The sequence below is a fragment of the Lolium rigidum genome, chromosome 7 (assembly GCF_022539505.1).
Source record: "Lolium rigidum isolate FL_2022 chromosome 7, APGP_CSIRO_Lrig_0.1, whole genome shotgun sequence".
NCBI classification, from domain to species: Eukaryota; Viridiplantae; Streptophyta; class Magnoliopsida; order Poales; family Poaceae; genus Lolium; species Lolium rigidum.
In genome coordinates, this window is record NC_061514.1 from 125,988,747 (window position 1) to 126,001,763 (window position 13,017).

The 13,017-nt window shown below is 41.8% G+C and overlaps 1 protein-coding gene across 1 annotated transcript in view; it reads right to left on the reverse strand.

Annotated features, from left to right (window-relative positions):
* The window catches only part of LOC124671956 (pentatricopeptide repeat-containing protein At1g09900-like), a 34,453-nt gene that overhangs the window by 19,038 nt on the left and 2,398 nt on the right, over positions 1–13,017 (reverse strand). The window contains exon 4 of the mRNA XM_047208268.1: positions 12,692–12,698. Within this exon, the coding sequence (XP_047064224.1) occupies positions 12,692–12,698 (7 nt within the window). The remainder of the gene's footprint in view (positions 1–12,691; positions 12,699–13,017) is intronic.

Consider the following 13,017-nt stretch of genomic DNA (forward strand, 5'->3'; position numbering starts at 1 on the left):
TTTGCTACAGTACCTCTATTTTATATTTGTGTATTGGAAGTTGTTACTACTGTAGCAACCTCTCCTTATCTTTATTTTATTGCAATGTTGTGCCAAGTGAAGCCTCTAATCGAAGGTTGATACTAGATTTGGATTTCTGCGCAGAAACAAATTTCTATCTGTCACGAATCTGGGCTGTTTTCTCTGTAGGTAACTCAGAAAATTATGCCAACTTACGTGCGTGTTCCTCAGATATGTACGCAACTTTCGTTAGTTTTGAGTTTTCTGATTTGAGCAACGTAAGTACCTCGTTAAAATTCGTCTTTACTGGCTGTTCTGTTTTGGCAGATTCTGTCTCTGTTTTTTGCATTGTCTCTTGCGGACTTTAAGCAAGGCTTTCTACACGTGGAGAGCTGTAGCTAATGTTTTATTGAGTTCTTGCAATATGTCACTACAGGACCAAGGTGGATTCAAGTTTTTTGAGTACTAACCCCTCTAATGAAGTTTATGAGAAGTTTGGTGTGAAAGAAGTTTTCAAGGGTCAAGAGAGGAGGATGATATATGATCAAGAAGAGTGAAAAGTCTAAGCTTGGGGATGCCCCCGTGGTTCATCCCTGCATATTTCAAGAAGACTCAAGCGTCTAAGCTTGGGGATGCCCAAGGCATCCCCTTCTTCATCAACTTATCAGGTTCCTTCTATTGAAACTATATTTTTATTCGGTCACATCTTATGTTCTTCACTTGGAGCGTCTGTGTGTTTTATTTTTGTTTATGTTTGAATAAATTCGGATCCTAGCAATCCTTGTGTGGGAGAGAGACACGCTCCGCTTTTTCATATGAACACTCGTGTTCTTCGTTTTACTTTTAATGTTCAATGATAAAAGTTGGAAGCTATTGCACTTATTTATATTTGGTTGAAAACAGAAAATGCCTCATCATGTCTTGGATAATTTGACACTTGGCAATTGTTTTGAGCTCTCAAGTAGATCATGATTAAGTTTTTTCATGTAGTTTAAACCTATTAGTGGAGAACTACTGTAGAGCTTGTTGAAATTGGTTTGCATGATTGGTCTCTCTTAAGGTCTAGATATTTTATGGTAAAAGTGTTTGAGAAACAAGGAAGACAGTGTAGAGTATTATAATGCTTGCAATATGTTCTTATGTAAGTTTTGCTGTACTGGTTCATACTTGTGTTTGCTTCAAACAACCTTGCTATCCAAAGCCTTGTACTGAGAGGAAATGCTTCTCGTGCATCCAAAACCTTGAGCCAACCACTATGCCATTTGTGTCTACCATATCTACCTACTATGTGGTATTTTCTGCCATTCCAAATAAATACTTCATGTGCTACCTTTAAACAATTCAAAATTTATTATCTCCTATTTGTGTCAATGTTTTATAGCTCATGAGGAAGTATGTGGTGTTTTATCTTTCAATCTTGTTGGGCAGCTTTCACCAATGGACTAGTGGCTTCATCCGCTTATCCAATAATTTTGCAAAAAGAGCTGGCGCGGGGTTCCCAACCCCAATTAATCAACCTTCATTAATAATTCTCTTCACATGTTTTGCTCTGATTCATCAGTAAGCAACTTAATTTTGCAAATAGACACTCCTTCATGGTATGTGAATGTTGGAAGGCACCCGAGGATTCGGTTAGCCATGGCTTGTGTAAGCAAAAGGTTGGGAGGAGTGTCAACCATAAAACTAAAACTAAAGTACATGTGTAAACAAAAGAGAAGAGGGATGATCTACCTTGCTGGTAGAGATAACGTCCTTCATGGGAGCCGCTCTTTGAAAGTCTGTTTGGCAAGGGGGTTAGAGTGCCCACTACCATTCGTTGACAACAACAAACACCTCTCAAAACTTTACTTTTATGCTCTCTATATGATTTCAAAACTTAAAAAGCTCTAGCACATGATTTAATCCCTCGCTTCCCTCTGCGAAGGGCCATTCTTTTACTTTATGTTAAGTCAGTTTACCTACTTCCTTCCATCTTAGAAGCAAACACTTGTGTCAACTGTGCATTGATTCTTACATACTTGCTTATTTGCATTCATCATATTACTTTGTGTTGACAATTATCCATGAGATATGCATGTTGAAAGTTGAAGGCAACTGATGAAACTTATATCTTCCTTTGTGTTGTGATACGTCTCCGACGTATCGATAATTTCTTATGTTCTATGCCATATTATTGATAATACCTACATGTTTTATGCACACTTTATGTCATATTCGTGCATTTTCTGGAACTAACCTATTAACAAGATGCCGAAGTGCCAGTTCCTGTTTTCTGCTGTTTTTGGTTTCAGAAATCCTAGTAACGAAATATTCTCGGAATTGGACGAAACGAAGACCCCGGTTCCTATTTTCACCGGAAGCATCCAGAACACCCGGGAAGGACCAGAGGGGGGGCACTGGGCCCCCAGACCATAGGCCGGCGCGGCCCAGGCCCTGGCCGCGCCGCCATATGGTGTGGGCACCCCTTCGACCCTCCTGCGCCGCCTCTTCGCCTATATAAAGTCTCCATCGCGAAACCCCTGATGCGAAAAACCACGATACGGAAAACCTTCCAGAGCCGCTGCCATCGCGAAGCCAAGATCTGGGGGACAGGAGTCTCTGTTCCGGCACCCCGCCGGAGCGGGGAAGTGCCCCCGGAAGGCTTCTCCATCGACACCGCTGCCATCTCCACCGCCATCTTCATCACCGCCGTTGCTCCCATGAGAGGGGAGTAGTTCTCCATCGAGGCTCGGGGCTGTACCGGTAGCTATGTGGTTCATCTCTCTCCTATGTGCTTCAATACAATAATCTCATGAGCTGCCTTACATGATTGAGATTCATATGATGATGCTTGTAATCTAGATGTCATTGTGCTAGTCAAGTGAGTTTTACTTATGTGATCTCCGGAGACTCCTTGTCCCACGTGTGTAAAGGTGACAGTGTGTGCACCGTGTGGGTCTCTTAGGCTATATTTCACAGAATACTTATTCACTGTTGAATGGCATAGTGAGGTGCTTATTTATATCTTTTTATGATTGCAATGTGTTTGTATCACAATTTATCTATGTGCTACTCTAGCAAAGTTATTAAAGTAGTTCTATTCCTCCTGCACGTGTGTAACGGTGACAGTGTGTGCACCGTGTTAGTACTTGGTTTATGCTATGATCATGATCTCTTGTAGATTGCGAAGTTAACTATTGCTATGATAATATTGATGTGATCTATTCCTCCTACATATGCATGAAGGTGACAGTGTGCATGCTATGCTAGTACTTGGTTTAGTCTTTTGATCTATCTTACACTAAAGGTTACTAAAATATGAGCATTATTGTGGAGCTTGTTAACTCCGGCATTGAGGGTTCGTGTAATCCTACGCAATGTGTTCATCATCCAACAAAAGTGTAGAGTATGCATTTATCTATTCTGTTATGTGATCAATGTTGAGAGTGTCCACTAGTGAAAGTGTAATCCCTAGGCCTTGTTCCTAAATATCGCTATCGCTGCTTGTTTACCTGTTTTACTCGCGTTACTACTCGCTGCGTTACTACTGCTTGTTTATCGTCCCGGGCAAAGCACTTTTCCGGTGCCGTTGCTACTGCTTATTTATACCACCTCGTATTTCACTATCTCTTCGCCGAACTAGTGCACCTATTAGGTGTGTTGGGGACACAAGAGACTTCTTGCTTTGTGGTTGCAGGGTTGCATGAGAGGGATATCTTTCACCTCTTCCTCCCTGAGTTCGATAAACCTTGGGTGATCCACTTAAGGGAAACTTGTCTGCTGTTCTACAAACCTCTGCTCTTGGAGGCCCAACACCGTCTACAAGAATAGAAGCTCCCGTAGACATCAAGCACTTTTCTGGCGCCGTTGCCGGGGAGGGAAGGTAAACGGCACTCACACATTGGCAAGCCCGGCAACTAAGCACTTTTCCTCCCTCGTCAACTACGCGCCAAGCACTTTTCTGGCGCCGTTGCCGGGGAGGAAAGGTAAAAAGGCTCTCATACTCCGGTCTCAGGTAAAGTACTTTTCTGTTACCGTTGTGTGTGTGCTCGAAGCTATTTCCTTTAGATCCTGCAATTGCATCTTTTTGTTTCTTGTTTACACTAGTTTGGCATAATGGACAACAATGAGCTTCTTATTCTATTTCCTAATTTAAAACATGGATTGTTTGATGCGAAAATTAAAAAACCTATGGAATCTTATTTGCATGCTGGTAGTAATATTAGTATGAACGCTTTGAACACCATTGTTGATAATAATGATATAGAAAGTTCTAAGCTTGGGGAAGCTGGTTTTCATGATCTTTTTAGTCCCCCAAGCATTGAGGAGAAAATTTACTTTGACGATACTATGCCTCCTATATTTGATGATGAGAATAATGATGATAGCTACTTTGTTGAATTTGCTCCCACTATTACTAATAAAATTGATTATGCTTATGTGGAGATTAATAATTTTACGCATGAGACTCATGATAAGAATGCTTTATGTGATAGTTATATTGTTGAGTTTGCTCATGATGCTACTGAAAATTATTATGAGAGAGGAAAATATGGTTGTAGAAATTTTCATGTTACTAAAATGCCTCTCTATGTGCTGAAATTTTTGAAGCTACACTTGTTTTATCTTCCTATGCTTGTCACTTTGTTCTTCATGAATTCATTTGTGTACAAGATGCCTCTTCATAGGAAGCATGTTAGACTTAAATGTGCTTTGAATTTGCCTCTTGATGCTCTCTTTTGCTTCAAATACTATTTCTTGCGAGTGCATCATTAAAACTGCTGAGCCCATCTTAATGGCTATAAAGAAAGAACTTCTTGGGAGATAACCCATGTGTTATTTTGCTACAGTATTTTGTTTTATATTTGTGACTTGGAAGTTGTTTACTACTGTAGAAACCTCTCCTTATCTTAGTTTTATGTTTTGTTGTGCCAAGTAAAGTCTTTGATAGTAAAGTAAATACTAGATTTGGATTACTGCGCAGTTCCAGATTTCTTTGCTGTCACGAATCTGGGTCTAATTCTCTGTAGGTAACTCAGAAAATTATGCCAATTTACGTGAGTGATCCTCAGATATGTACGCAACTTTCATTCAATTTGAGCATTTTCATTTGAGCAAGTCTGGTGCCCTTTTAAAATTCGTCTTTACGGACTGTTCTGTTTTGACAGATTCTGCCTTTTATTTCGCATTGCTTCTTTCGCTGTGTTGGGTGGATTTCTTTGTTCCATTACCTTCCAAGTAGCTTTGAGCAATGTCCGAAGTGTTAAGAATGATTGTGTCACCTCTGAACATGTGAGTTTTTGATTATGCACTAACCCTCTAATGAGTTTGTTTCGAGTTTGGTGTGGAGGAAGTTTTCAAGGGTCAAGAGAGGAGGATGATATACTATGATCAAGGAGAGTGAAAACTCTAAGCTTGGGGATGCCCCGGTGGTTCACCCCTGCATATTCTAAGAAGACTCAAGCGTCTAAGCTTGGGGATGCCCAAGGCATCCCCTTCTTCATCGACAAATTATCAGGTTCCTTCTCTTGAAACTATATTTTTATTCGGCCACATCTTATGTACTTTACTTGGAGCGTCTGTGTGCTTTTGTTTTTGTTTTTGTTTGAATAAATGCTTGTGTGGGAGAGAGACACGCTCCACTGGTTCATATGAACACATGTGTTCTTAGCTTTTTTAATTTTCATGGCGAAGTTTCTTCTTCGTTAATTTGTTATATGGTTGGAATTGGAAAATGATACATGTAGTAATTTGCTATAATGTCTTGGGTAATGTGATACTTGGAAATTGTTGTGCTCATGTTTAAGCTCTTGCATCATATACTTTGTACCCATTAATGAAGAAATACTTAGAGCTTGCTAATTTGGTTTGCATATTTGGTTTCTCTAGAGTCTAGATAACATCTAGTATTGAGTTTTGAACAACAAGGAAGACGGTGTAGAGTCTTATAATGTTTACCATATGTCTTTTATGTGAGTTTTGTCTGTACCGTTCATCCTTGTGTTTGTTTCAAATAACCTTGCTAGCCTAAACCTTGTATCGAGAGGGAATACTTCTCATGCATCCAAAATCCTTGAGCCAACTACTATGCCATTTGTGTCCACCATACCTACCTACTACATGGTATTTCTCCGCCATTCCAAAGTAAATTGCTTGAGTGCTACCTTTAAATAATTCAAAATTTATCACCTCTCGATTTGTGTCAATGTTTTATAGCTCATGAGGAAGTATGTGGTGTTTTATCTTTCGATCTTGTCATTTACTTCGACGGACTTTCACAATGGACTAGTGGCACATCCGCTTATCCAATAATTTTGCAAAAAGAGCTGGCAATGGGGTTCCCAGCCCCGATTAATTAACTTGCATTAATAATTCTCTTCACATGTTTTGCTCGATTCATCAGTAAGCAACTTAATTTTGCAAATAGACACTCCTTCATGGTATGTGATTGTTGGAATGCACCCGAGGATTCGGTTAGCCATGGCTTGTGTAAGCAAAAGGTTGGGAGGAGTGTCATCCATAAATAAAGAAAAACTAAACTAAAGTACATGTGTAAACAAAAGAGAAGAGGGATGATCTACCTTGCTCGGTAGAGATAACGTCCTTCATGGGAGCCGCTCTTGAAAGTCTGGTTGATGAGGTAGTTAGAGTACCCACTACCATTCGTTGACAACAACAAACACCTCTCAAAATTTTACTTTTATGCTCTCTTTATGTTTTCAAAATAAAAGCTCTAGCACAAATATAGCAATCGATGCTTTCTTCTTTGAAGGACCATTCTTTTTACTTTTATGTTGAGTCAGTTCACCTATCTCTCTCCACCTCAAGAAGCAAACACTTGTGTGAACTGTGCATTGATTCCTACATACTTGCATATTGCACTTGTTATATTACTCTATGTTGACAATTATCCATGAGATATACATGTTACAAGTTGAAAGCAACCACTGAAACTTAATCTTCCTTTGTGTTGCTTCAATGCCTTTACTTTGATTTATTGCTTTATGAGTTAACTCTTATGCAAGACTTATTAATACTTGTCTTGAAGTACTATTCATGAAAAGTCTTTGCTTTATGATTCACTTGTTTACTCATGTCATTACCATTGTTTTGATCGCTGCATTCACTACATATGTTTACAAATAGTATGATCAAGGTTATGATGGCATATCACTTCAGAAATTATCTTTGTTATCGTTTTACTCGCTCGGGACGAGCAGAACTAAGCTTGGGGATGCTTGATACGTCTCCGACGTATCGATAATTTCTTATGTTCTATGCCATATTATTGATGATACCTACATGTTTTATGCACACTTTATGTCATATTCGTGCATTTTATGGAACTAACCTATTAACAAGATGCCGAAGTGCCGGTTCTCGTTTTCTGCTGTTTTTGGTTTCGAAATCCTAGTAACGAAATATTCTCGGAATTGGACGAAACGAAGACCCGGGTTCCTATTTTCACCGGAAGCATCCGGAACACCGGGAAGGACCGGAGGGGGGCACCGGCCCCCAGACCATAGGCCGGCGCGGCCCAGGCCCTGGCCGCGCCGCCATATGGTGTGGGCACCCCTTCGACCCTCCTGCGCCGCCTCTTCGCCTATATAAAGTCTCCGTCGCGAAACCCCTGATGCGAAAAACCACGATACGGAAAACCTTCCAGAGCCGCCGCCATCGCGAAGCCAAGATCTGGGGACAGGAGTCTCTGTTCCGGCACCCTGCCGGAGCGGGGAAGTGCCCCCGGAAGGCTTCTCCATCGACACCGCTGCCATCTCCACCGCCATCTTCATCACCGCTGCTGCTCCCATGAGGGGGGAGTAGTTCTCCATCGAGGCTCGGGGCTGTACCGGTAGCTATGTGGTTCATCTCTCTCCTATGTGCTTCAATACAATAATCTCATGAGCTGCCTTACATGATTGAGATTCATATGATGATGCTTGTAATCTAGATGTCATTGTGCTAGTCAAGTGAGTTTTACTTATGTGATCTCCGGAGACTCCTTGTCCCACGTGTGTAAAGGTGACAGAGTGTGTGCACCGTGTGGGTCTCTTAGGCTATATTTCACAGAATACTTATTCACTGTTGAATGGCATAGTGAGGTGCTTATTTATATCTCTTTATGATTGCAATGTGTTTGTATCACAATTTATCTATGTGCTACTCTAGCAAAGTTATTAAAGTAGTTCTATTCCTCCTGCACGTGTGTAACGGTGACAGTGTGTGCACCGTGTTAGTACTTGGTTTATGCTATGATCATGATCTCTTGTAGATTGCGAAGTTAACTATTGCTATGATAATATTGATGTGATCTATTCCTCCTACATATGCATGAAGGTGACAGTGTGCATGCTATGCTAGTACTTGGTTTAGTCTTTTGATCTATCTTACACTAAAGGTTACTAAAATATGAGCATTATTGTGGAGCTTGTTAACTCCGGCATTGAGGGTTCGTGTAATCCTACGCAATGTGTTCATCATCCAACAAAAGTGTAGAGTATGCATTTATCTATTCGTTATGTGATCAATGTTGAGAGTGTCCACTAGTGAAAGTGTAATCCCTAGGCCTTGTTCCTAAATATCTGCTATCGCTGCTTGTTTCTCGTTTTCTCTGCGTTACTACTGCTCGCGTTACTATCGCTTGTTTACTGTCCTGGGCAAAGCACTTTTCTGGTGTCGTTGCTACTGCTTATTTATACCACCTGTATTTCACTATCTCTTCGCCGAACTAGTGCACCTATTAGGTGTGTTGGGGACACAAGAGACTTCTTGCTTTGTGGTTGCAGGGTTGCATGAGAGGGATATCTTTGACCTCTTCCTCCCTGAGTTCGATAAACCTTGGGTGATCCACTTAAGGGAAACTTGCTGCTGTTCTACAAACCTCTGCTCTTGGAGGCCCAACACTGTCTACAAGAATAGAAGCTCCCGTAGACATCATGTTGCTTCGATGCCTTTACTTTGAATCTATTGCTTTATGAGTTAACTCTTGTGCAAGACTTTTGATGCTTGTCTTGAAAGTACTCTTCATGAAAAGTTTTGCTATATGTTATCTATTTGTTAGCAACTATAGATTATTGCCTTGAGTCACTTCATTCATCTCATGTGCTTTGTAATAGTATGATCAAGGTTATGTAAGTAGCATGTCACTACAGAAATTACTCTTTTTATCGTTTACCTACTCGAGGACGAGCAGGGAACTAAGCTTGGGGATGCCGATACGTCTCCAACGTACCTATAATTTCTGATGTTCCATGCTTGTTTTATGACAATACTTACATGTTTTGCTTGCACTTTATGATGATTTTATGCGTTTTCCGGAACTAACCTATTAACAAGATGCCACAGTGCCAGTTCCTGTTTTCTGCTGTTTTTGGTTCCAGAAAGGCTGTTCGGGCAATATTCTCGAAATTCGACGAAACGAAGACCAAACATCCTATTTTTCCCGGAAGCACCCAGAACACCGAAGGGGAGTCGGAGGAGAGCCAGGGGGCCACCACACATGTGGGCCGCGCGGCCTAAACCCTGGCCGCGCAGGCCTGGTGTGGGGCCACCCTGTCGCCCCTCCTGCGCCGCCTCTTCGCCTATTTAAGCCCTTTCGACCTAAAAACGCAAGACCAATTGACGAAACTCCAGAAAGACTCCAGGGGCGCCGCCACCATCGTGAAACTCCAATTCGGGGGACAGAAGTCTCTGTTCCGGCACCCTGCCGGGACGGGGAAGTGCCCCCGGAAGCCATCTCCATCAACGCCACCGCCTCCATCATGCTCCGTGAGTAGTTCCCCCATGGACTACGGGTTCTAGCTGTAGCTAGTTGGTATTCTCTCCCCCATGTACTTCAATACAATGATCTCATGAGCTGCCTTACATGATTGAGATTCATCTGATGTAATCGGTGTTGTGTTTGTCGGGATCCGATGGATTGTTACATTATGATTGTCTATCTACAAAGTTTATGAAGTTATTGTTTCTGCAATCTTGTTATGCTTAATGCTTGTCACTAGGGCCCGAGTGGCATGATCTTAGATTTAAGCTCTATATTTATTGCTTAGATTGTATCTACAAGTTGTATGCACATGTCTATGTCCGGAACCAAAGGCCCCAAAGTGACAGAAATTGGGACAACTGGAGGGAAAGGCTTAGATATGAGGATCACATGTTTTCACGGAGTGTTAATGCTTTGCTCCGGTGCTCTATTAAAAGGAGTGCCTTAATATCCAGTAGATTCCCTAGAGGCCCGGCTGCCACCGGCTGGTAGGACAAAAGATGTTGTACAAGTTTCTCATTGCGAGCACGTATGACTATATATGGAAAACATGCCTACATGATTAATGATCTTGATGTTCTGTCTTAATGCTATTTCAATCCTATCAATTGCCCAACTGTAATTTGTTCACCCAACACTTGTTATTGGAGAGTTACCACTAGTGTAGATAGCTGGGAACCCCGGTCCATCTTTCATCATCATATACTCGTTCTACATGTCATTGGAAGTAGTATCAACTATTTTCTGGTGCCATTGCTCTCATATTGCTACTACTGCTGCTATGTTACTATTACTATTGCTCTCATATCACTGCTACTTTCACATCACCCCTGTTACTAGTGCTTTTCCAGGTGCAGCTGAATTGACAACTCAGTTGTTAAGGCTTATAAGTATTCTTTACCTCCCCTTGTGTCGAATCAATAAATTTGTGTTTTACTTCCCTCGAAGACTGTTGCGATCCCCTATACTTGTGGGTTATCACCGGACTCTGTCATACTTTGCAGACAGAGTGCAGGTCGCAAACACACGTTACGTGATGAACAAGCAATGGTCTGAAAAGATGCAACAGCATTTGGATGAGAAAGCTGAAAAATCCAAAAGTCATGGGTTTCGTCAAATTGATGCACTTAATAATAAGTGGGAAATCCACGTACGAGCCAAATTTGTGAGAAGCCACCATAGAGGATCGAGAAAGCAAGCTGTTCAACTCGGCCCCAACACGTGTGAATGTACTTGCAACAAGCCCAAGCTTTTAGGATACCCATGTAGTCATGTCCTGAGAGCGGCAGCAGCGCAGAACATCAGCGTGGAGAACTACATATCTCCCTACTTCAACATCCAGAACCTACCCGGAACTTAGAACGGTGAGTTCTGGAGCTGGGGACTCGACGGACACTATAGGTACGAGTTTCTAGAAAGAACTACCAAATGGGTTCCGGACCCGACATTGAAGAGAACCGCGAGGGGACGGTGACGAGGGATCACCTCGGCAATGCCTACGTATTGTAGACTTGGGTTTCAGGAGAGAGCGACGATGGAGATTCCGGGAGCGAGATTAGGCACACGACGTACCCAGCTTCGGGTCCCCTCGGTGGAGGATCCCTACGTGCTGCTAGCAATCCAGTATATGAGCATAAATATGTTTACAGGGTGCCGCCGTAGGCGGAGCTATGTTGTCTATCTGTTGGCCTCTCTTCTATCGGGTGCCCTGGCTAGCTTTATATATGCAACCAGCCTAGGGTTTTACAAGAGTCCTAGTCGACTACTTCTTCGGGTTGCCTTGTTGGGCCTTCTCCATATTGGGTCTTCTCCATATTGGGCCGAGCCGGAGTATACTAATAATGGGTACCCGAAGGGTATGCCCATGTCGGTAGCCCCGAGTTTATAGGGAAGTTGAAGACTTGCGTAGAAACTCCAAGCATAACCATCTCCGAAGTCAAAGAAATACAAGGCGAGGTCCATGTCGTAGATCATGTGTAGCGTAGATGATGTCGATGATTCTTGAAATTATCGTGTGCGCGGCAGCGCTCCCGATGGGAGTAGCCCCCGAGTCTATGGGCAAGTGCTTGCACTTAGGCATAGACTCAAGTTGTACTACTCGATGAAGAACTTAACTATATTTCTGGAAGACTTGATGAAATCCATGTGCTCCCGACACTACAAGAAATATGGTGACTTGCGACCATCCATATTGGTCACTGGAAGGTCATTGTGCGCCATCTATGACCACGATGTGACCAATAACTGTTGGTCGCCAGTTGAGCGTCACTGACGGATCACAAGGACCTTTTTTTCTAATGGTCATAAAGGGTAATGACCAAGATTGATAGTCATAGATTCTATGACCAAAGTGTATTAGTCATTGGCAATCTTCACTATCCACCTCATGTCTGACGTGGCAAATCCTACGTGGCAGATGTGTGACCAAACCGAATGGTCGTGGATCAAAATCAACCCAGTCCAATTCAATGTTTTACATGGGCCAAGCCCAACTATTCGGCCTATGTAGTTTTTTCTTTGTCGGTGTTGGTGATCAAGATCTGGGCCAAGTCCAAAACTTTAGTGTTCTTCATTTTTGGGCCGTGGCAGCTTTGCCATCCATTTATTTTTTTGGGCTTCGGCCTCTTTATTAGTATAAGCTTTTATCTTGTATCCATGTCCAGACATATTTGGGCCACAACCTTTTTAGTGAAGCCCAATAACACATCTACACATATATTAAATAACAGTAGTGTCCAGGCATTTTTCTATGAAACATCATAAGACCTGAATAACATCAAATGTTTGATTCACAACATTCGAGTAACATAAAATATAACTCCACCATTACGTAACACCATCATTACATACAACATCATCCATGTAAACACATCACAACTTTCATACATGTCTCTCCCAGCAAATGCAGTTGTGTACCATCTCCCAACCATTAGTTCCTAGAACCTTTACCTGCACGCTGTTCAGTCCAATGAAAAAACCTCAGTAGCAGTGATGTACAAGCTTCAACAAGCAAGCAGTAAACACATAGCATCAGGATACTGATGTTGCTCTTTAAAAGACTGATCATTTGAAGGGGAAAATACCTACTGAAGAAGAAATGAAATATGAAATCTAACATGTACTATAGAAAATAGACTATTGGTGATGCAGGAAGATGAGATTAGTTGAGGCTCCAATTTTCAAAGAAATGTGGTGTATTTGAACAAAAATCTGGGAGCAAACATAGAAAAGTACAACAGTTCAAATCTATTTGCATGAAGTGCAAGCAAGTATTA